The 24,322-nt window shown below is 39.1% G+C and overlaps 1 protein-coding gene across 4 annotated transcripts in view; it reads left to right on the plus strand.

The window, feature by feature from the left end:
• Positions 1-24,322, plus strand: part of TRPS1 (transcriptional repressor GATA binding 1) — a 222,402-nt gene that overhangs the window by 187,071 nt on the left and 11,009 nt on the right. For all 4 annotated transcript variants that reach the window (XM_064442209.1, XM_064442206.1, XM_064442210.1 and 1 more), the window contains one exon: positions 22,597-22,719. In XM_064442209.1, coding sequence (XP_064298279.1) covers positions 22,597-22,719 — 123 coding nt within the window. The remainder of the gene's footprint in view (positions 1-22,596; positions 22,720-24,322) is intronic.

Consider the following 24,322-nt stretch of genomic DNA (forward strand, 5'->3'; position numbering starts at 1 on the left):
CAGCTCTCAAGCCTCTGGATTTGTTTGCAATGAGAGATTTGTTGTGGATTTTTAACAAGGCTCCTGTGTGTGTGCCATGCTTAGCAAATATTGGCCTTCAGGGTATTTTTCAGTCACGCTGAACGGACTGTTAGTTTCCCCAAACTGTAAAGTGCAGAAAATCCATTTTACTGATTTTTTTTTTGTTGTTATAGAGATTGTATCACAACTTCTGCTGTACAGAAGAAAAATAAAATCACAAAAAAGATTTTTTCTAAGGAGCTGTGGAGGAAAGAGACCAGTAACTGTGTAATGTCCAGTTCTTAAATAAGTGACGTCGCGAGTGTTAAATTTCTGTTATTAAAATTATGAAACAGTATTTTTATTTTATTGGTGGTACTGTGAACACGAAAATACCACGAATCACTAAAACGCTGTGCCTTTTAACAGGAGGTTAGACTAGAAAAACATATCCAAACTCTTAGATGTTAGAGTGAAATTTAGAGAGAAAAAGAAAATGAAAACAAAGTACCATGTATCTGACCTCTATACATAATGTAATGTGTGAGTAAAACAACAATGAGAAAGAAATGGACATTGTGAGGGGTTTCAATGGCTTCCCATTATACAGTTTAATGTTTTGATAGCCAGTGGAGTTTAATATTAAAATATTTCTAGTGCCCTGGTGAACTATTCTATGGATACTTTTTACGAGCTAATTTTAAATGAATATGAGCAATGGGATGAAGCTTTTTTATTTGAACATGGTTTGTAAAAACAAAAAGCTTCCTGAGATAGCGTGGGTATTCTGAAAGCAGTACTGCAACAATGTATTCAAACTTTACAATACTCAAGTGAATTTTATTTTTTTTTTCCCGGCGACTGTGTCAAGGCTGTTCTAAAAGTCTGGATCAGTCATAGTGAAATACTGCGTTGGTTTTGATCTCTTTGATTTTCTAGAGAATGATAGTGTATGAGAATGATTTTTTTTATTATTATTGTCCTGATTTTAAGTGATGGTGGAGCAATGAATAGAACAATAATTTATTGAGCATTCACACACTGTATGTATACTTTCATTATGCATTTATAGAAGACCTATTGTTTTGTGTTTTCTGCTGGAGGCTAGTTTTGTAAAAGAATAGTCTAGAATAGACTCACTCAGTGCATGTGTTGTCCATTTGCCTGTCAGCAATAGTTTTGACAGAAAAAACAGGGAGTTTGAGTGACTGCTGGTCTGTCTTAAGGTATGGTAATGAGGCTAATTAGGAGAGATGAGAGCTGAACTGCATATGTGAAGGCAATTATCCGTGAAACTTTTGTCATGCTTTATCTTTATCAGATCTCTCTTTCTCTATTTTTGGCATTTGCCAGTGACTAGCGGAATGGAAATATTTGAAGTGATACATATTTTAGAAAAGCGAAGTAAAGAGGGAAGGCAGAGGGAAATTCATGAGAACACCTCATTATTAAACTATACAACTTCACAAGGATATTGTAGTTCAGCACGAAAAAACCTTGCCTGTGTTATTCTTGTCACTTACATTTACATGAATTAAAATCAATTACTTTTTGTAATAATGAACTTACTAGACACCTACATCTCCCCTGTTAAGTGTACATTGTTTTGTTTGCTCCTTTTATGTTATGAGTAGCTGCAGCAAGCATGTTATTAAACGTACTTGAAAGAAAAGCACGCAAAGAGCATGAAAAGAGAGTGAAAAGGCATTTAATTGTAAATTAACAAAAAAGCTGAAATTTTCTCATTTCTATTTTCAGGAGGCTAGTGCGATTTACTTTCAGACTGTTTCTTACACCAATCCAGTACAAACTGATTAGAAAAGAAGCACTGAACAGAGCAAATGAATACCAGGTGTCACAAGTCTTGATGAATCAATGCACATAATCCACAAAGAAAGAAGGTGACAAATGAAACTCGCACATTAATGAGACCATAACCAGGCTCAATTACTAGGCCATTTTGAAGAACCATAGTAAATTCACACATCTTTTTATGTTAGAGGGAAAAATGACATCTTCTGAGCTCTCTGCACACCCCTGCTTCTTGCACTGAGTCAAAAGACATTATACCTCTAATCCACTTTTAAAGGGTATATAACGTTAAAGAAAAACGTATCTATATGACATGCTCAATGAATTTTTAAAAGAAAAAAATCTACTTCATAATTAAGTCATTTTAATGAACTTGTACAGAAATCTATTAGCCTGCCAAAGTTGCTTATAAAGTCAGATTATGTACTGCAAGCCAAATTTATCCTGTAGCATACAATACTCTCTTCTGAACTTGCTAGAAATGTGGCAATGAGTACAGTGTATAGATGTGTAATAACGATCAACACTTATTGCCCAGATGTTCTTCCATTAAGCACCAGTTCTTTTGCTCAGTTTTTGGTTTGCAGTACATATGTTCAGAGCTTTGAATTTAGTCCTAGCAATGACATTACATATGTCCAGAATGCCAGCACAAAATACCTGAGGTCTACAGTAATAATCCTAAATCCTACATGAAGGCCTGAGTTGTATTTTGTGTCTTTAATCTCATTTTCTTTTAGTGATGATATGGAAAGTAGCTCGATCTCAGACAGACCCATTGCCTACTTGCTACTGCAAGATCCCCTGTTCTGTGAAGCGCAGCTGACTCGCTGTTGTCAGTACCCTCTTCCTTTTTCCCCTCTGTCCTTCACACACACATGTACATACACAAAAACGCTCTCTTCTTTTTACATTACAAAGATGGGAAGAGTAGTTCGTTGCGGATTATAGCCCACAGCCATTAGCTTCTTAAATAGATTCTACCGATCTTCAGTAAAAAAGCTACTGTCGCCTCCATGAGAGAGTTTAGAGAACTCTTTCCATGGGCTTTTCCATGATGGAGGAAAAGATTAAAAACCTTAGCCCACAGTCCACAGCAATAATAATGAAAATTATAATAAAACCCAAAACCAAAGCTGGTTTGGTGTTTCTCTGCAGGATGAGAGTAAGGGAATGACCACAGAAATTCCACTTTCAGTCATGAGCAAAAACAGTGCCAGGGACACAGGACCTCTTCCCATGTGTGATACCCTTTCTCATTATCAACTTCACGTTCAGTATTCACAATTATAAAGATCTGGAATATAGCTTTGTGCAAGAGGGACAACTGAAAACAATCTTTAGATTGTTTACCTGTTACCTATCACCTCGACTAAACAGAACCTCCTCATACGCATTCCTTCTCCCTTCAGCTTCTCTTCTCCTCTATTTGCAGTCTGCTGTATTATGCACGACTGCTCATTAGTATAAATTTACAAAGAGAAATGTGCTGGTCTCCAAGTGGCACTGGGAAGAGGACTCAAAATCTTCCGATCCAATACCACAACTAAATAATGTAAAGAAGTAATTTGTCTAGTTGCAGAACCTAACCCTTTTTTTTTAGTGTGTCTGGATGTCTTTACCATAGTTTCCTAACCAGTTGACAATGGTGGCATATAAACACTTAAAACGTTTTATTATAGTACCATGCTGTTGCAACAGGTTACCTATGGTACTCGTAACAAATAGGTTACTAATGAAGTGTCATTTCCTTGCCTTATTTGGCTTGTGTTGCAACCTTAATTATATTTTGATTTTAGAATAAACTCTCAAAGTAGTGTACAGGGATTTGGCCACACGACTTGCATTAACATTAATCAAAATCGCGTGTCTGAATTCCCACCACACTACAAATATACCTTGGGATTGTTAATGGGAATTGGGGGGGGTGGGAGGTGGGGGGTGGACATGCAAAGAAGGCTTCACTGATGGCTTCCTTTTGTTCTGAGTCTTGTTCGTGCTTTTCATACCTGAAATAGAAGATGGCAGTGAATACTGAAGCCCTTTGTTCACAGGCTGTGTCAGTGAGGACAGTGACAATGCATGTTTCCTCACTTTAATCAGCATGAACCCAGCAAGTCCCTTTTGCTGATACGCTGAGGTGGTGCCTGTAACCTGGGGGCAACAGTCACGTCTTTGGTGTAACTGCGAGATTTCGAACTTGAGGATGAAAGGCTGGTTCAGATAAAATACAGCTTCATCTCCATCATCATCCTCCTGTGTGCCAATCAAGGCTTTGTGAAAAACAGTGACTTTTTATCATCAATTTGCATGTTGTTAGAGTTTTGCATTCTTCTGTATTTTTCTGTTTCTGGTTGCAAGCAAAGTGTCAAATATTACCATAACGGAGAGAAACTGTTTCAGCAGTTCTTGCAGTCCCCGTGGAGGCAGTGCCCAGAGTTTAGTGAGACAGCCTGCTCAGAGGTCCTCCTGACTAATTAAGTAGGCTCCAGGGGTTAGATTCATTTTGGTGTGGTTCTCCATGGATTGAAAATTGTTGGTGGTTTTTTTCATGTGTGTGTTGTCCCATTGCTGACTGGTAGTCACCAATTCAGAGACATGACTGTATCATACATTTAATACCAGAACATCTCACAGAACCAAAATAAAATCATCTTTTCGGGACCTCTTTAATACACAAATGAAGTTTCCCCATTAAAAATAGTTTTAAAAAAAGCTGCATGTATTCCTCCAGTACCAAACTCAAGAGAGTTTCTGTCTGGGACTCAGAGCCAGTGAAGCTCAGCTGTTGGCCATGGTTTTAAGTTGTGTTTTTGCAGCTATGTCTTCTGCTGGCTTCTTTGGAGCATCTTTAAAGGAAAAAAAAAAAGTCGTCTTAAAAGATGACATTCCATGTCTATGCTAATCCACACATTGCATCAGAAGAAACCTCCAGAAAAAACCCTGAAGTTTCCTTGAATATCCTATCTTGGAATGATGGGTGCTGACTGACTCAAAAACAGGAAAAAGGAGTTTCATTTACTGGATTTCAAAGCAGTTACCTCATAAAATAAACAATAACTTTCCATAATGGTTTTCCATTAATCCATATATGTAATGCAAATAAATGAATAAGAAGTTTCATATCCTCCAAAGTTTACAATAATTCCACCACGTCAAGACAAACAGTTTCTATCTGTAGTGATGACTCACTGATTTGGTGTAGCACCCCAAGACTCGTTTAAGAAAAATACACTTATGTCCCTTTGGCTGACTGAGGCTCTAACATTTAATAAAACCAGAACCCCAGGCATTTTCTTAATTTTTGTCTTAGGTCCAATCTTGCAAAAGCTTATGGATGTGCTTAACTTTACACAGGTGAATAGGCTTATGAAAATAAATTAGATCTCTCCCATGCTTAAAATTCAGTACAACTTTTTTGTTTTGTATGAGCAAAGCTTTTCTGTGCTGCTATAAAATTCATTTTTATTTCTTCTTTATCACATTCAGATGCTTTCTTTGCTAAGTTTTCTGTTTTAAACTAGCACTTTTAGAAATACAGTGTTCCCACTGTGACATTGGCGAGAAGAAGAGAAAATATATATTTGCAACTTGTATGGCTCCAATGAAGGTGCTAATAAAGATTGCCTTAATCCTAGAATCCAACCAAAAAACAGTTAAAATTGCTAATGACCAAGCCAAGAGGTATTGTGTAATGAAACAGTTAAAGTAGCACTTGTTTCCTGGCAATGATAGAAAGGATTTTTTTTCTTTTTTTTTTAAATTGTTTCAAAAACATCTTTCAATGTACAGTCCCTTTCAGTTTGCATCTGTCTGCATCGTGAGCGATCCTTTCACCCCCTTTTCAAAGCCATATGAAGCTTGCAATGCAGGATAATTAAAACAAATCTTGAGTAAACTGTTTTGTGGAGATAGAAGTTTGATGGTTGAATATATAAAAAATTGTAACCAGATGTTGTGCAGAAGCCATAGTAGTTTAAAGATCATGAGCTTTTTCTTTTTTCTTTTTTTTTTTTTGTATGAAGCAAAAATATTCTAATTGAAGTTGTCAGCAGGAGTGAGACTAATATGCCTGTATTTGATTAAATAATAGTTTATTTAACATTCAGTGTGGCCCAAAATTGGCTGAGACTAAAATACAGAAACTTCTTACTTTAAATTTCTGTATTTAAATAGAGTGAAAAGTAAACCTAGTTAATGTTAACATTTTTGCTTGATATTCTTGACTATCCTATTATTTGTCCACTTCTGTGTCTCATTGGAATGCTGTGCTATCCATTGCACACACATTTTCTTCCTATTTTCTTATTAACTGGTTGGTTGATGGAAGAAATGGAAAAAGAAAGATGGGCAATAAAGTCTGGAATGCACTGGTTGATCAGAATTATTACTGAAATCTGGTAGAACTTAAGAGCATAACGCAAGCATCATCCAACATCCCTTCTTGCTAGTCCGTGCAAAGCACAGAAACTCCGGCAGACACATTAAGGGATATTCATGCATGAAAAGGGCTGTGTGTTTTAAAAATACCAGAATATTGAAGTATGTGCAGTAGATTTCCTGGAAGTTATTTACTCTATATGGGATAGCGGAGTTTAATGGATAAAGTCAGAAGTAGTGCCTAAGATTCTTTAACTAGATGATTACTATTGCTTTACTAGTGATCACAGTGATGTCTTCTAAAGTCAGATGCTGAGATTCTCTCTTTTTTGTACTATCTAACTGCTTAAATAGCCCTGTAATCTTACGCAATGCTGTGCATAAACAAGGGGATCCCCATCTTGACTTCTATGAGTAACTGTTAAAACCATAGGAGTTTCATTCTTGCTCTTCTCTCAGTAGCTGTTTGGCCTTTTGCATAAGAAGGGACTGTGTGACTCACGATCTACAGGCTGCACTGGATTAAAAAATGAACCATAAAGGCGTGAGTTTCTTGGCTTATTGGTGGCATGTGTGTGTGTGCAAATACTTCCTGCAGGAACACTTCAAAATCAGGACTGAGATTAGGCATTTTAAAGGCAGATCTGCCTTTAAAATAGCTCATTCCAATTGTTGAGTGATGTTGCCTGTGATAAAGTTCCCCAATGTTTTTCTTTGCCCCCTGCCATGGGAACAGCACCCTTTAGGTGCCCTCACGGTACTCTAGTGACTGCAGCTGACTTACAATCCAGCCTGGCTGCACTCAGTGCTGCCCAGCTGCTTTGTGCACCTTCACCTCTGTACCTGAGACTGCACACAGTGCTTTGAGTGATGCTGGTCGTTCAGTGCTCCTGCAACCTGCCAGTAACTAGCAGACAAGGCCAAATTTGTAAGGAGATTGCAACATTCTGTAGGAAACTTGTATTCCATTATGAGGCCATTAATCACTGAAATGTAGTAGAAGTCACAGCCCTGGCTGTGCATCCAATATGTGCTACAGGGCTAGGGCTGTCATTCCTGAAATGCAAAATTATCTAGGCCATCTTGAAGATAAGTCTACCATGTCTGCCCTGTTGTGCCATGCATATACCATGGCTCCAAAGGTAGATGTCAAGGCCATAGTCAAATCAGCCAAGAATTACCTTTACCACAGCAAATGCCAAGCTCAGTGTAGTCAGGTTTTTATCTTCTTTTTATTTCTTTTTCTTCTATGCCTAAAATAGATGGGCATCAAATCCGTGCTAGCTCTGTAGGTTTTCTACCAACTTTTGCTCTCCTTTTGCTTGTCATGGTTTAACCCCAGACCCAGACAGCAACTAAGCCCCACACAGCCACTCACTCACCTTCACACCCCCCGCCCCCCCAGCAGGACAGGACAGAATCAGAAGGGTAAGAGTGAGAAAACTCATGGGTTGAGATAAAGACAGTTTAATAGGTAAAGCAAAACAAAACAAGGAATTCTTTCACCCCTTCCCATGGGCAGGCAGGTGTTCAGCCATCTCCAGGAAAGCAGGGCTCCATCACGCATAACGGTTTCCTGGGAAGGCAAACACGATCATTCCAAATGTCCCCCCTTCCTTCTTCCCCCAGGGTTATACACTGAGCATGACGTTATATGGTATGGAATATCCCGTTGGTCAGTTTGGGTCAGCTGTCCCGGCTGTGTCCCCTCCCCACCTCCCAGCCTCTTGTGCACCCCAGCCCACTCGTTGGTGGGGTGGTGTGAGAAACAGGAAAAGGCCTTGACCTTGTGAAAGCACTGGTCAGCAGTAACAAATACATCTCTGTATTATCAATGCTGTTTTCAGCACAAATCCAAAACACTGCCCCATACTAGCTACTATGAAGAAAATTAACTCTACCCCAGCCAAAACCAGCAGTCCCTTAGGGAAGTACCTGCTCCAAGTAGAGCCTTATCTAGGAGCCACAGTTTCTCCAGGGGTGTAACTGCTGCAGCATAGACTTATCCACAGCCACAGTCACTTTGAGGTGCACCTTTTCCAACGTGGCTTCTCCATGGTCTACAATGCCTTCAGAGGTATACTCACTCCAGCATGGCCTTACCCACATCCACAGTCCCCTCAGAAGTAAACCAGCTCCAACATGGCCTTACCCATGGCTGCAGTCTCTCCAGGATTGTACCTGCTCTGTTGTGGGCTTATCCATGGCCACATGCTTTGAGGTGGTCCAGCATGACCTCCTGCACAGCCACTGATGCTTTGAGGTGTACCTCCTCCAATGTGGACTTATCCTGGGGCCACAATTCCCTCAGAGGCATACCTGCTGCTGCACAGACATAACCACAGCCACAAACGCTTTGAGATATACCTGCTGTGGCATGGGCTTATCCACAGCCACAGATGCCTCAGGGTGTCCTGCTCCCACATGCACTCATCCACAGGTCACAGTCCCTTCGACTCAAGTTCACCGTGGAGTTCCAGCCTGTTCAGTCCAGCAGCACAGAAACAGCAGCGATGCCCTGGCCATCTGCCAGCCCAGGCATCTGGCCATTGCTGTTATCAGTGTTCCCAGGCACAGCAATAAGCAGTACAGCAGTACAGCAAGCAGTGAAAGCAAAAAGCAGCCGCTAATGAGCACTAGACTCTGATATACGGTAAGGCAAGCAAGCCCCATCGCAAGCACAGGAGCCTGCTGATTAATAGCTAAACACTAAACAGCAATAACAGCTATAAATTTGATCTAGCAAATTCCAGTCAAATCTGTTGTTATCTCAAACTCTTTGAGCCCCACATTGGGCACCAAAAAGGACTGTTTTGGTTCAATCCCAGCTGGCAACTAAGCCCCACACAGCTGCTCGTTCACACCCCTCCCCCACACCCACCCCACCCCCCCGGTTGGATGAGGGAGAGAATAGGAAAAGTTGAGTAAAATCATGGGTTGAGATAAAGACAGTTTAACAGGTAAAGCAAAAGCCGTGCACACAAGCAAAGCAAAACAAGGAATTCATTCACTAATTCCAATTGTCATGCAGGTGCTCAGCCATCTCATGGAAAGCAGGGCTCCATCCCATGTAACAGTTACTTGGGAAGACAAAATGCCATCACTTCGAATGTTCCTCCTGCTTCCTTCTTCTTCTTCCATCTTTATATGCTGGATATGTAATAGGAAAGGATTTGTTCTTTGATTTGGCAAAGGAAGAATTAGTTGCAAAACACTGATTTGTTGAATGTCATAGCTATGATGCTTAGTTTTGCACTGCTCTATGGGAACTTCTGGAAGTTGTTCCCCCACTAACTCAGACTGCTATTAATAAAGGAAACAGGGCTTGGTAATTATGTTTTAGGAATTATTTTTGGGAGGTATAACTCATTGGTAATTGCAACTTGATTTTGGAAAGATCTTTCCTTATAAAAATCCCCACTTGTCACATCCACTTACATATTTTGAGGCATTATTCAAAAGAGCAATACTCCCTCTGTATCATGTCCAGATTTAAAGCCTGCTTTAGAGGGTCCAGGATGCTGGTCATAGACAGGTAACATTGGCAGTCATCCCAAAATCCCCTCACAGGGTCCAGAGGTTGTTACCACATGAATCATTCAGTGTTCCCCACACCTTCCTCATCTTCCTGCTGATTTTACTATCAGGGTTTCGCAGCCATGAAGTTTCCACAGCCATGTCCATTTCCATAAGACTAGCCACTAAGGTGTGAAATCCTAGTCCATGACACAGAACCAAAAAATGTTTCCTATAAAATATATGTAGGAAATAAAGGCCCTTCTCTTTTCAGTTCCTGAAAGAGGGCTTTTGGCAAAGATGCTGATGAAATGGAAGATTATTTTTTTTTCTCCTAGGCATGTCATTATAAATGTGCTCCTTTCTGGAGTACGTCTTTTTTCCTTCTCAATCCTGAAGATTTTGAATATAGCCTGTGAGCAAGTAGCAGCTATGATTTTGTACAACATGTCTGAATTTAAAGGGTTTCTTCTTACTTCAGAGTTGTGCATGTGGGCCTACTGGAGGCTTGTTTCAAAATCAGATGAACTGTGATACTAGCAGGTAGAAGGTAAAAAGGAAATAGTTTCCTGTCATTTTTTGCCTAAATAGCAAAGGCTGATGCACTGATCAGTAGAACAGGACCAGAGAGTTCCTCTTTGAGCACATGCCCCAGGTCTGCACAAATGCACCAATGCTTTCAGTCAGCCCAGTGGTCTTTGCCTCTCCGGTTACAGCCTGGATGCAGCCGCAGCTGCCTACGAGCGAGGCCATGGAGGTGTTCACTGACACCATTTTTAAAAGGAAGCGGAGGGCTTATTTCTCAATGCATTCCTGTGCAGTCAGCTTCATTTAAGAAGCCTCTGAATGATGTGAAAAATAAGTAACTGTGGGCTTGCAGGAAGGTTTTCGGCATGCCTCTCCTTCCAGCCCGGTGCTTGATTTCTTGAATGCTGATTTTCAGTCCTTTGCAGCACTCTGAACTAAAGCCTGAGTATGTGACAGGGTGGGTACATTTCTTCCTCGCTGTGCAGAAATGATGATGGAAAACGCCACTATTTATTGAACAGGTATAAAATTATACATGTTCCTTTTCCGGGTTAAGTGGCCTGTCCACCTAGTTATGTGTTTCTCTCATACAAGCAGTAAGTCAGACTCGTGCCATTTAAGAGGATGGCTGCCCCCAGCAGTAAGCTCACCCTGCCACTTGCATTAGAAACAATTCCTTTGGTCAAATGCAATCTATAGGAGTGATTCTGACAATACAGCTTTTGAAGCTTGTGTCTTAAGCAATTTAAGAACCACTTCCTTAAAAATGAGAGAAAAATTAGACTAGGGATGCTGGAGGCACTGCTGTGCAGTTACAGTATTCTCTCTGTGCAGATGTGAATAAGTATAGAAAGCACAGAGGGCATACCGGTTTCTAGGGCTGCAAAGGCAGAAAGCCACAAATCCTGAATTAATGTTATTAAGATAAATGTTGTTTATTATTTGTTGGTTTTTTTAAAATTATTTCCCTACTTGGTGATTCTCCTAAAAAAAAAAAAAAAATGGAAGACGTTAAGGCAGTTTAGTGAATGAGGTTAAACTTGATTAATAAGGGATTCAGAGTATTCCTTTCTTCACACCAGTTACCATGACTTTCCTTTTTCGTGTGCTTTTACATGCTCCTACTACCTTGTGTTATATCACTGATTTTAAGGTCTTCAGTCATTATGCTGTGGCTCTGTCGTGAATTCCATGAAATGTTTCCTATCAGACTAGAGGCCATATGCCCATGTTGGCCTAAAATTCTCAGTGCATCATGTACCAGAAATAGAAGCTGGTAAAGATTCTTCAGAGATTGTGTTCACTTGTTCCAAAGACCTGGTTTGTTTATGGAAGGGATGCTTGCAGTACATAAACACTATTTAAGGAGAAATGTCTCCAAAATGTAGAACAGTTGTTCTCTTTTCCTTCTCATCCTAATGGCATTTTTAAGGAAAGCTATACAACACCCTATATCGAGTCTCATTTACAAGTTGGTGTTAGGATCTTGATAGGAAAGAGCAAGCAGAGAATAATTTTCATAAAACCTGCATTAGATACTTCACTCAGTTCCTTGTAAACATTCTGAAATTATTTACAATGGAATTCAAAAGTAGGTTTCTCCATCTTTAGTAGCTGTACAGTTTTATAGATTGCAATCTGTAACGTTCAGTTGTGATGCTGGTCTATTTTAATTAATACTTTTATAGCCATGAAATCGAAAATATTTTAGTTTTCAAGGCAATTGAATAGGAATTAAGGCTAAAATGGATAGAAATTAATAGAACAAAAGAAGTGCCAAGCAATCTATAGCCTTTCACTGAAGAAAGCTTCACAGAATCATTGAGGCTGGAAGGCAGCTCTGCAGGTCATCTAGTCCGACCCCGCTGCTCAGAGCAAGGTCAGCCAGAGCAGGGTGCTCAGGGCTGTGTCCTGTCAGGTTTTGATTATCTCCAAGGACAGAGACTCCAGAGCCTCTCTGGGTGACCTGTTCCTGCGTTCAACCACTCTCACAGTAAAAAAGCTTTTCCCTTACATTCACATGGAATTTCCTGTATTTCAATTTGTGCCTTTGCGTCTTGTCCTCTCACTGGGTACCACTGAGGAGACCCTGGCTCCATCCTCTTCACTTCCCCCATCAGGTGTGTACTGATAAGATCCCCCTGAGCCTTCTCTTCTCCAAGCTGCATAGTCCCAGCTCTCAGCCTCACCTTGCATGACAAATGCCTGAGGCCCTTAATCATCTTTGTGGCCCTTCACCGGACTCTGTCCAGTACATCCATGTTTTTCTTGTACTGGGGAGCCCAGCACTGGGCACAGCACTACAGATGTGGCCTCACCAGGGCTGAGCAGGGGGAAGGATCACCTCCCCTGACCTGCTGGCAGCGCTCTGCCCAATGGAGCCCAGGAGGCTGTTGGCACTTTTAGATGGGTTACCTTTAAAACATATGAAGGGGGTGTGTGGGGGTTTTTTTGTTCTTTTTTTTTTTTCCTTTTCTTTTTCAGGAGACATCTCCCTAGATGGCTGTAGAGGTTGATCACAGCACTAGTCCATTCTTACTTCCTAAAGGTATCAAAAAGGAAGCCATCAAATATTTTTTGCTGAAAGTGAGATCACAAGACAGAATAAGAAGATTATGTTAGAACCAGCCACTCAGACACAGACTCTGCCTTATTGTCTTGTTAAATGGAAGTGTTTGGAATGGATTGGATTAGATGAAAATGTCCATTATAAAAAGGCCACTACTTTTCAATATTTACCACACCGTGGTATCTGGGATACCACAGTTTCTCCCTAAGCTCACAATAGGAAATAACTATGGTAATTGTGTGGTATGGGTTGGCAAATGTTGGTTTTTCTGAATGGAAGCCATTCTAGCAATAGCATGTAACAAGATCTGCAGTGGGACTGCAGTCCTAAGTGCATTGAAAATATTAGGTGGACATAGTCTGCCTTGGAACCCACCCTAGTAACAGCTTTCTCAGGGGGACTGCGTGAGACTCAAATTATAGTTCAGTTCCTGAACAAGTATATAAGCTATAGCAGCCCGTATGAAACATTTTCTTGCTATATTTTTTCTTTAATTAAAATTAATTGTCCTAAGGGGAATTTTTAAAAGTACAAGTAACAGGTAAATGTTACCTCAGTGGTTTTCACCAAGAAGTAGACACCTAATTGACATTTCCTCTCTGAGTCCTGAGGACTTCTATGAAAACTTTAGATCCTCATTTTATAAATTTGAATTAGAAATTATTCTTCCAGGGTACTTTCCAGTTTTGGGGTGCAAATTTGGGAGGATGTAGGTGATCAAAAGGCAGTGGGACTGAATCTTCTAAGACACTTAATGGCTTTTGAAATTTTTACCCCTGAGGAGCCTTTCCCCTGCTGATTTTGGCAGCCCTCAGCCAAAATCTACAAATGAGAGTTCCTCCTTTCAGCTGCTGGCTTTCTGAGCCATTTTCTATATAAATAGAGATCACGTGGACTTTAATAAGGTCAGGGAATGTTTTTTAAATGTCTGTGATTTTTTTTTTCCTCAAAACTTAATTTTGCCCATCTGATTTCTGTGGAAGTGGGAACAGATGCCAGAAGCTGAGAACTCCAGCAGCTTTGTGCTCACGCTTACAGCAGAGCACTTGTGGGATTGGGACCCTCAATTACTATCACATGTAGAGTTACATATGGGCTCTTAGCTGAGATCTGCAAATGCACTCTAGTTATTCTACCATGTCAAAGTTAGGGGTGTTTAAGGAAATATGGATGTATCTTTGCTCCATTTTTATCTGTTCATTTGATGAGTGAGATTACTTCATGAAAGAAGGGATACTTGGGGTGCCTTCTTGAACATAAATCCTCTGGTATTGATGCCTAAACTTAAGCACCTAATTCCATGTTTAGACACCTTCATAACTGGCTCTTTATCTCAGAAAGTGGGTCTGTTTATAGCAAAGTCTTAACTATTGATTTAGATTCCCTGTTTGAGACAGCAGGGCTTGGATATTTTTGCCTTATGCCAAGAAGTGAAAGAGTCAGAAGCATTTCCAGTTTTCTCGATGTCTCTTTCACTGTGCTTAGTTCTGATGGTACATTTATCCAGTTACTGATCAGAAGAAGAGGAGTCTAATTTTGTACATTTTATACTGTTTATGTTGTGTTTCTAATTTGAAAAAATGCAAGAGACTCGTAATGACTTAGATTTGTTCTCTAAGAACGGCTGAGCTCGTTTGGAAGCGGCATTCGGGAAGGAGCAGCGATTTGTGTGTATGAGCGCTGAGTTTTCAGGCAGCCGTTCAGCATCGGAGCTGCTGCGTGACTGTTTCAGGAAAGTGCTAGTGGAGAAAGGTTTATATTACTTAGGCACAAGATTCGCAGTTCCCAAACCAGGCTCCCTCTGTCCCGCTTATGCACACTAATGCATCTACCTAACCATTTTTTGTAACAGTATTGTTCCTAAATTGGACTTCTTTTATTAATCTGATTTTTGATTGCATGGTATAAGTACTTTTTAAAAATTGCCTGAGTTGTAAAGCTGATTTAGAAAAATGGGAAGAAGTTTAGCCAGAAACTTAGCAATTTTTACAGCAGTTACTAAAAAGGATGGATAAAACCTATTGCAATACTAACATAATTCTGGTGAAGCTGTTGAGAGATGCTGCTGGTAGCTTTTTACTGTGTTAGATGATAAACTGAAAAAAGAGAACAGGACACAAATTTAGGTGGGTTGTAGTTTAAATACTCATGGGCACACCTCAGCAGAGATAACACGGCACCTTCAGTCAGCGTACAGGAGGAAGGGAGAAAAATGGTGCTACATCGGGGAAAAACCAAGACAATCAGGGCTTTCTTCTTGAGCAGCTGCAGCCAGTTCCACTAATGGAAGTGCAAGAGCAGAAACTGGCAGCACAAGGTATGCGTTCGTTTTTACAGATGGCAATGCAGACAAGTTGGTAATTGAGAAGGAAGTCGTGTACGTGAGCTGTTTGACGGGGGACAGCCCATTACAGTACTTTCCTGTGTAATTGACTCGATGAGTTATTGGAGACAGAATTTCTATTTCTCTGGAATAGGTTTCAGTTGCTGTAAAATTACATCATTATTGTGTAGGAAATGCAGGTTTCCAGGTTGCTTTTTTTTTTTCTATTGGTGTTAATAAACATTTTTACATTAATTTTTGGGTTGCCTCTGTGGAGGTCTGCGTTGCACTGCTGGTGGTCAGTGGCAAAGTACACCAGAAGCAAGATCATATCATAGTGTTGTAGCTGCCGTTTAAAGCATTGGAAGAGATTTAAGGATGATCAGCTTGTGCAAGTTGAAGGATAAGACCTTAAAAATACATTATATCTAGTAAAAGATGGTTGAAGGAAACCGCTTTATAAAAAAAAATATCGTACTTCGTGTAGAATGATTAAGTCAATATTTAACTCTTTGCAAACCAGACTAACATATAGTTCCACCAGAAAATATTTTCTCAGTGTTTATTGCAAATGCCTCATACCATAAATATGTATATGGGTATTTATTTAGTCTGTGTATATGTATTTGGCCCAACAGAAGATCACATATATTTTTAACATACAGTGTTTAAAAATCAACCACCATTAACTGTGTCAAGGAAGTCTCACCTGCAGAAAAAGTTTTATTGTTTTATATTTGTGCCACTACAGAACTTGAGGGGGAAACTGTAAAATTACCTTCCATCCCTGTTTGGATTAACAAGGAGATAGGCTGTGAACTACATAATTTGCACCAATAAATGCTCAAAAGAATGAAAATTAATATGTCATTGTAAAGTGTATTGTGATTATTTATGTGATCACATGGTTGCATGTGGCTCTTAACAGATGATCAAAGCGATGGTAAATTCCTGCCTGTGGAGCTCAGGCACTGGCCGAAGGTGGGTGTCCGAAGCCAGTTCCCTTCCAGCGCAGTGGCAAAGGTTGGGTCAGCTGTAGCTTGCGGGAGGAAATAAGGGTGAGGAGGTGGCAGCGGTGAAGAGATCCAACATCAAGTGATTTAGTGTCTTCCCTGCACGGCTGTGTTTCTCTTAATTTAATCATTTATTTTGATCGGCCATTGTTTTACTTTGGTAGCAATCACGACATCCTAAACTAATATTTTACTAAATTCTTCTTGCTTAGTAAGACACAAAGAGATTGTAGTTCGCTGCCTGTTTTTCAGGGTAGGTTTTTTCCTTTGAGCAGTGAATGCCGTTGTCTCTAAGGTAGCTTTACAAAATGCAGGGAAACGCTACAAATGCTGGGACAAAGTTTACTCATCTGCCATTTTGCTGCTGATAAAAAATAATTACAGTTTACTTGCACATTAAAATATTTACTCTCCCTAAGGGATTGGGGGTGGGATTCTGAAAGGCTGAGCTAGTAGTAATGTTTAATTTACTGTCTGAGGTATTTTTTGCTCTCTAAACCCCCCTGATTCCTCTCATTAAAAGTTTGTAATACAGCATATATCATAAAAAGATGCTGTCACAATAGGGCATTAAAAAATCCACTAAAGTTTTTATATGAATTAGGTGTGTAATTTTAACTTTCCTCTTGGCATTTTTACTTTCCTCCTACCTTGCTTTTCCTAACCTCTTTCTTATTTGTCTTTCAAATACAGCTCTTTAATGTAATTGTTCTTGAAAATGTCTTAGATGAAGAGTTTGGATTTGGCACATTAAATTGACTTCAAGAGGCATCTTTTAACTCATAGTTACGGTTGAAAACAACTTCTACTTTAACACTCTGCTTATGTGTTTTGCTTTTTCTGACAACTTATGCTTCGGGCTGAAAATTTGCTGGGCCTTGTCTATTCCTGAAAGCTGTCCAAGTTATAAAGGAAAGAAAACCCAATGACTTTCTTTTTCATTTAGCAACTAAAATTTTAAAATGTGAAACTTTACAGGGGCATAGTTGTGGCTGTTTTCATAGTTGAGAGAGAAAGCAGTTTTGATTAAACACATTCAGAGAGGTCTAAGTGCCTCTGCAGCCAAAAAAAATGAGGGCTGAAAGATTCTTTTCCCATCCTAAACAGCAAAAAGTAGTGCTTACTCTGACATCCAGATGCTGCTTTGCTGCCTAGGTTTTAAACTACAATTAATCTAAGCCTCATCGAAACTCAGAGAACTAAATACCTCCTCATTTAAGGAGGACAATACTTGGAAAGACCTAGCAGGTGTGAAACTAGAAACTCCTGAATACTCACGGCAGTGCAAACATGACATATACAGATGTAACCATGAGTGCATTACGCTGTTTTTCTGAACCGTGTGGTAGCAGCCTGATGATTGCAGGTATGAGACCAGCTGCTTACAACTGATCCTCTCCACAGCACATCACCTGGCTCATACTGAACCGAGCCCGTGCAGGTTTCCTGGCATCTCCCTTCTGGACCTCCCATGTACGTTGCCAGAGAGCATCCAGAGCCAGCGTTTTGCCTTTTTTTTCAGTGAAGCATGTATGGTTGTAGTCCCCAGCTCTGTCATTGGAAATAAGTCAGGCATATGCTTATTCTTGGGTAACATTTATCATTTCTCTGTACCTCGTGTTCTGGAGCAACAATCTGCTCCATTTCTCATAGGGTAGGAAAGACAGAGATGGTCAAAAAATCTACTCGGGCTTCATCGTATCATCATTTTGTGATGGGGAAGTGAAAGTAATCAGCAAAAAGACAAGTTTTGTTGTGTCCAAACCAAGAGGGTGATGTAAGAAAAAATGCTTGGCTGACGCTTGTGGAGCCTATTTGAGTTTCTAAAAGCATCTTCTGGCAGAAATTTTGAAAACAGGATGTATTTGGCACTAGCAGAGTGTCAGGCACTGTTGGTTAGTCTAGCTAGCTAAAAAGCCACAGTTCCTGAGCAGTGTTTTCGGCTATGCTTTTACAATATAGATTTTGCCACATGAAGTTCCATTGAAATAATAACTGAAAGTTCAGTACATTTTAAAATATTGTTTATATAACTGTGTAGTGTAATGACACATCTACACGGCTATAAAGTTTGAAATCATGTAAACTGCAGTCATCTTTTTAAATCTATAGCAGTTTTTCATGAAAAACAAGGGCCTGATCCTGTCAAGGTGCCTGAGTGAATTACTTGTTATGCTTAGCCGAAAGCACTACTAATAACTTCCTTGATTCAATGACTTGCTGGAAACTAGTGAAAATCATTCAAGGAGTTAAAAAAAAATTAGGCAGTCGGGCTTGACAATGTGTATACCAAGTTTCAGACTTGTTCAATTTGAAATGGTCAAGATATGAAACCATAAAAAATGTGAGTAAATACTCTGCATATCAAGGGTTGTTATGCAATTACATGCTTTCAGCATGGTTCTTACTGAGGGAAAACAGTAGAGAGATCTGCAATACACGTTCAGTGAATAATTACAAACTTTCATAGCTTAGCTACATAAAAATAATAATCCACTTGTTGCTTTGCTACTACTAAAATACTAAAATGTTTGCATACTTTTTTTCCCCCAAGCAAAGCTACTGTGACTGTAGACTTGTTAGAAAGTTATCTGAAAAACTTGAAATCCTCTCTGCCCCCCTGCCCCCCAGTTTTGGCCAAAATCCAAATTATAAACAGCTGAACTGATTTAAATAAAGTTTTCAGTATCAAAAAAAAAAAAAAAAAAAGAAAAAAGTTACATCTGGGCTGACAAAAACACACGCCAAGTTTCAGCCCAGTGTGATTTGAGACAACCGTGATATTAAACGCCCAGACCTAGGAACTGGAATGGAAATAGAGACAGGCTCTTCACTGCACTGGCCCCTTCAGGATTTGGGATTGTAATGTAGTGGTTATAAGGCTCCAGATGATTAAAGCTTGACTTAGTGCATACATATTTTAGTTATTTAGACCATTTTGGCTTATTCTTCAACGGATGTGTAGGAAGTTTTCATGGATAACTCCAGTTAGTGCTAGTGGCATTGAATGCAGACTGAAACCTTTATATCTGCGGTGCAAACCCTCCCTCAACTAGTTATGCCAACTTACCTTTTCTGGACTGACCTTAAGACATTATTTTACTATGATAATTATGCGTTCACATTTGAAAAAGAGCAAAAGGTTCCATAACATATTTCTTGAAACTGCTAGCTAGGGTGGTTCTTAGCAGAGCAGCTGAGCATATGGCTGGATTTTATGGAGGCTGTGGGCCATAGCTGTTGCACAGACTTTGCTGGATTGGAGCTCAAGTGCCTGTTCCTTTGCGAGGCTACCTGGAAAACCGACAATATTGGCCATTAATATTGACTAGTACAAATGCTGAGTACGCAAACCAAACAGGCTCATGCAGAAGAAGTATCAATGCTAATTAAAATTAAGCAGAAAAAAAAATTCAGATAATTTCTGTTGGCTGATAACGTTTATATAAAACTTGGTATATGGGAAGTAAAGGCCTAGGTTTTTGTTCTTTTTTATTTATTTTTTTTAAGAAACTGTACTGGTTTAAAAGAAGGATATTTAGTCCAATTCTGCCACAGTCCTTTTTTACCCCAGGAAATCCGTTCTAAAGCTCTGTGTCCCCCTATAAAAAGCTGTTTCATAACCAAAAAGCTTAACAAAGTAACAGCATGTAAGTTTTTCCAGAGGTGGTTTAATTCTTAATTCATTAGTATATGTAATCTATGATGGAAGACTTAGGTAGGGGAATAATCATTGTTGATTATTCTGTAGGGTCCTTAAATAATACAAAAATAAAAGCAGACAAAGAAAGATAAGATGCAATGCTTAGAATAACATGTAAGATGAATTTACACACTTTGCATTAAATTTAGGGAAGGATGTTTAGCTGGACTACTTCAAAATTTTAGACAGATGAATAGTTTGAAAGTACTAAATAAGTACAAGTATAGGGTTTTGATAGATACAGCTACTACTAGGTATTCTGTAGATTGTTGTCAGCTGTAGTCATAATATTATTTCATTGCAACTGATGTCCAGTTTGAATCAGCTCATTCTTTGAAAGAAAAAAATCACTTTTTTCAGTGTTTTAAATATTCACTAGTTCCGTAGCATTGAATGAAGATTTCAGTGTTATTACACCTTCTGTCACCATTCAGGTGTGTACAAATGCAGCATATGAACTAGACCAGTCTCTCTATGTTTTTAAAGCTTTCCATGACTTTGTAGAGGGTATTTCCCAAACTCAGGGAACAATACAGAAATTAAAGGGTGGAAAGACTGACTCAGATTAAGACTCCACTTGGTTAATACACCACACCAAGAAGCCATAGGCCAGCAGACAGAAAGTAGGAATGGAAAGGAACAGTTCTGCAGTTGTATCTGAATCCTGGCCATACACAGTCATTTCCACTTGGAAACTTCTCACCCTTCAAGTAGACCAAATTGGGGTTAGTTAGCTAGTGAAACTTTATTGTACTCTTATGGAAAATATTTCAGCAGCTAGGTGAAGTTGTGCAAGGATATGCAACCACAAAAAGAATAGAAACTTCAATTTACTTGTAGGCGAGTGCGCCTTCACAGTGAGCTGCATCTCATCTCATATACACAACTAGTTAGATGTTTGCTGAAGGACATCAGCTACCATTTAGTTCTACCCCAGTCAAATTGAGAAAAACGTAGTATATTACTGCTTCTGATTTAAGAGACAAAGTAGGGGATGATGTAAGGCGGTGAGAGAGAGATTATCTTGATGAAATCTCAATTTTATTGTATCACCTTAAAGCAGCACAACCTGCTGTACTAATGAAATTGTGTTCTTGGTTTAAAAGGGCAATTGTTAGCCTGACTTTGTGCTCACTAAAAACATTTCCCCAATCTTGTTAAATTATTGCACTCATTTCAGATTTTTATGGCTGTGCAGCTTAGCAGCCCTCGTTTCTTTACGTTTCATTCATTTTCCTTGTATTGATGATTAATGGAGGATGTCGAACGTTAGAGTGAGCAGGCATCAGCAAATGCAAGATCATAATTAGTTTAGCTGACGAGGGCCTCTGATAGCACTTGCATCTGGATGGAAAAATTACCCTATAGGGAACTGGCTGCTCACCAGGTCTTTTTAGTGATACATTGTGAAACACCCGATGAATCAAATGCCCTTTCAATGCCAAGAAAGTGTTCCAGTCTTGAAGCCAAAATTATGTCTGCAGAAAGCTTTCCATTTGAAATGTATCAGAGTACAATTATAACCATTGTATTTTTTTGGCATGAACACCAGTCTTCTACAGTATGGACTAAAGTTAAATAAATTACTTAAATTTTATGAAACCCTGAAATTTTGACTTATAGTGTTAGTAATTTTTAATTTATAATAAAATTAATTTTCACCCAGGCTGCTTTCCCCTGCACTCATCCATTCTTATCTTAGATGCTGAAGGTTTCTTACTGATTTTTTTTCCTTTACAAAAAGGGAACAGAGTTGAAATTCAGATTTTATTTTAAGCAAAAGAATTCCATTTCCTGCTTATTAGTATTTGAGCCCACAAACACAGCCTGACTTTTGTTTAAATGAGAAGTTTAATGAAATCATTACTCTGTAGAAAGAATTTAACGAGCAATACTCATAAACGTGTCTACTTTTAAATATTCCTGGATCATTATGAAAGCTGATGAATGCACAGATCAGTCTGGTTAAAAATCAATTTGCATTTAGGAATGTTGTACTGTGCCTTTCTTTGCCTGACCAAAATAAAATAAATAAATCTATCCATCGATGAGACAGTGTTTTCTGGGGTTTTGGGTGAAGTTCAAAAGAGGTCTCATTAAGAATACTGTACTTCTATTTGTCTGGCAGAGGTTACTCCTCGTTCTTAGTGGGCTGTGGGAAATATATGGTAGCTTATACTGATTTCAGAAGTAAGTGGGAAAGACTGGAACTAAATATCATATATTCAATTAATGAAGTATAATCTCTGTTAAAGGAATAAGTATGATGTAGCTACAAACTGTGATTATTTGAAATGCTGGTGTTTCAGAATTCTTGTTACCAATCACACTTTAAAATCAAGCAAAAAAGAAATAATCTGATGTGAAATGCAATGAACAAATCAGAAGTTTACAGAATATTCTCTGTCAGCTTCCAGAGGGGTTTTTCAGAATTTGCTGTTTAGAAACCATCATTAAATGCACAAAACCTGAAGTTCAAAAAGTTAAAGCTGTTATTCTGAAAAGGCTTTGGTGTTTCACACACCTCATCCATCACTCTAGGGTTAATTATAATGAAAATCAGTGGTGCCTATTAAGCACAATTGAACCTGACCTCATTATGGGCAGTGTGGTTTTATACTGTCATTGTTGCCAGTCTAGAGACAAAACTCCTGTGTTGATTTGTCCTAACTCCGCAGCTCATGTGACTCACCTCTGACCTGTTTTTTTTTCTGTGTGGTTTTTTTTTTTCTCTTTTTCTTCCCTATTTCAGAGACGTAGAGGCTCGGGTGTTTTTTGTGCCAATTGCCTGACCACAAAGACCTCTCTCTGGCGAAAGAATGCAAATGGTGGATATGTATGCAATGCGTGTGGCCTCTACCAGAAGCTTCACTCGGTAGGAAGAACTTACTGGTTTGTTCAGAAAAAAAGGGGTTATACAGCTAAGCTGGGCAGCTGTGGTCTTGTCTGGTTGTATGATTAGTACCACTCCCTGGCCTGCAGTTAATTTCCTAACAGGGTTTTGCAGTATGGTCACTTTGGGATCAGATGTGATTCATTATGAAACAGGCTGGGATGCTGTGGGTAGACGTGTTTGAGATCACCAGTGATGAATTTAATTATTTTGATACAAAATAAGGGGAACATTATTTCTTTTCTGGGAATTCCATTTGAAGGCATATAATATGTTGTGATGAAAGCTCCCTAAATTCAAGAGCCCTCATGTTTGTAATAAAAAAAATATTCTTAAAGTTAGACATCACATCTATATCAAAAATATCTCTTGCTGTGGTTTTTGTTTTCTTTCAATTTTCCTCCCCCCTTTATTCTTAAGAGTAAATATCCTAGAGATAGGGGATGGTGGGGTTTTTTGTTCTGTTTTATACAGTTCTTATAGTCTGCTGGAGGATTCTGAAATACAAAGGAGGCTAGTCACTTGATGGCACTCATCATTTGCGGAGGGGAAGATTCACCATCCCTCAGGATCAGGGAGGGAATAAGTAATAATCATGGACTGTCTATCTTGCTTTTCATCTTATCAAGACTTGGCTTGGTCCTGAAAGATGTTGAATGCTCTGGTCCAGGTCCAGGAAAGCCATGCTTAAGTGTTTCCTTGGATCAGTGCCAAAATGCTCAGAACCTTTTAGGTTAAGACCCACTAGCTAAATATTATCCCTGCTATCTTTAATAGAAGCACATAGGAGAGTCAGGTGACCAAGATTTGACTCTAAGTAATTTATTTTTACAACATGCCTATGAAGTTAAAAAGTGTTACTATTTTTCAGAAATAGAAACTGAGGCAGCCTTTGGGAGTTTGCCACAGCAACATAATAATTTAGGCTTAGAGCACAAATCAGAAATCTATATTGTGACTGAGAGTGTGTATTTTTAAAAACTTTTTTCCAGAAATTCCATTTTCAAAAAGCCACTTAGGAAACTATATTTCAAAGGCATTAAGACTCCCAAGTGCCTATGCCTATTTCTCTTTAAATTTGAGGCATAAGCTTCTAAATCAATTAGTAGTTTCTGTGAACTTTGCCCTTGGTCTTGTGTACAGGCCATATATCCATCCTGTTTACTCAAGATCCTGTCCAGCCCACTTAATAAAGAAAAAGATTCCAGTTTTCGAAAGCAGCAAGACCATCACCATTCTGAAGGATTAGCTCTGTTTGCCATGTGCTGTCAAGCTGAGATCAGTAACTGCCTTTAAGCTTCAGAACAACCCATCCAGTCACAGAGCATCTGGGTGGGAGAAGATGGACTAATGCATGATCTCTGGCCAGCATCTTGGCCAGGTCGTGCTGAAAGTATCATCTTCTTGGAGATCTCTCAAAGTTCAAGTTATGATATCTAATTTAAGGAAATTGATCAGTGGTGAGCATCCACAAAATTTTTAGGGAAGAAAGTTTGGCTTTTTAATTTGACATTGAAGTCCAGTTATTTGTAGAACTTCCATTCACAGCACCCATTTTCTCTTTTTTTTTAAACATTTTTCTAAA

This window comes from Phalacrocorax carbo, chromosome 2 (genome assembly GCF_963921805.1).
Source record: "Phalacrocorax carbo chromosome 2, bPhaCar2.1, whole genome shotgun sequence".
In the NCBI taxonomy this organism is placed as follows: domain Eukaryota; kingdom Metazoa; phylum Chordata; class Aves; order Suliformes; family Phalacrocoracidae; genus Phalacrocorax; species Phalacrocorax carbo.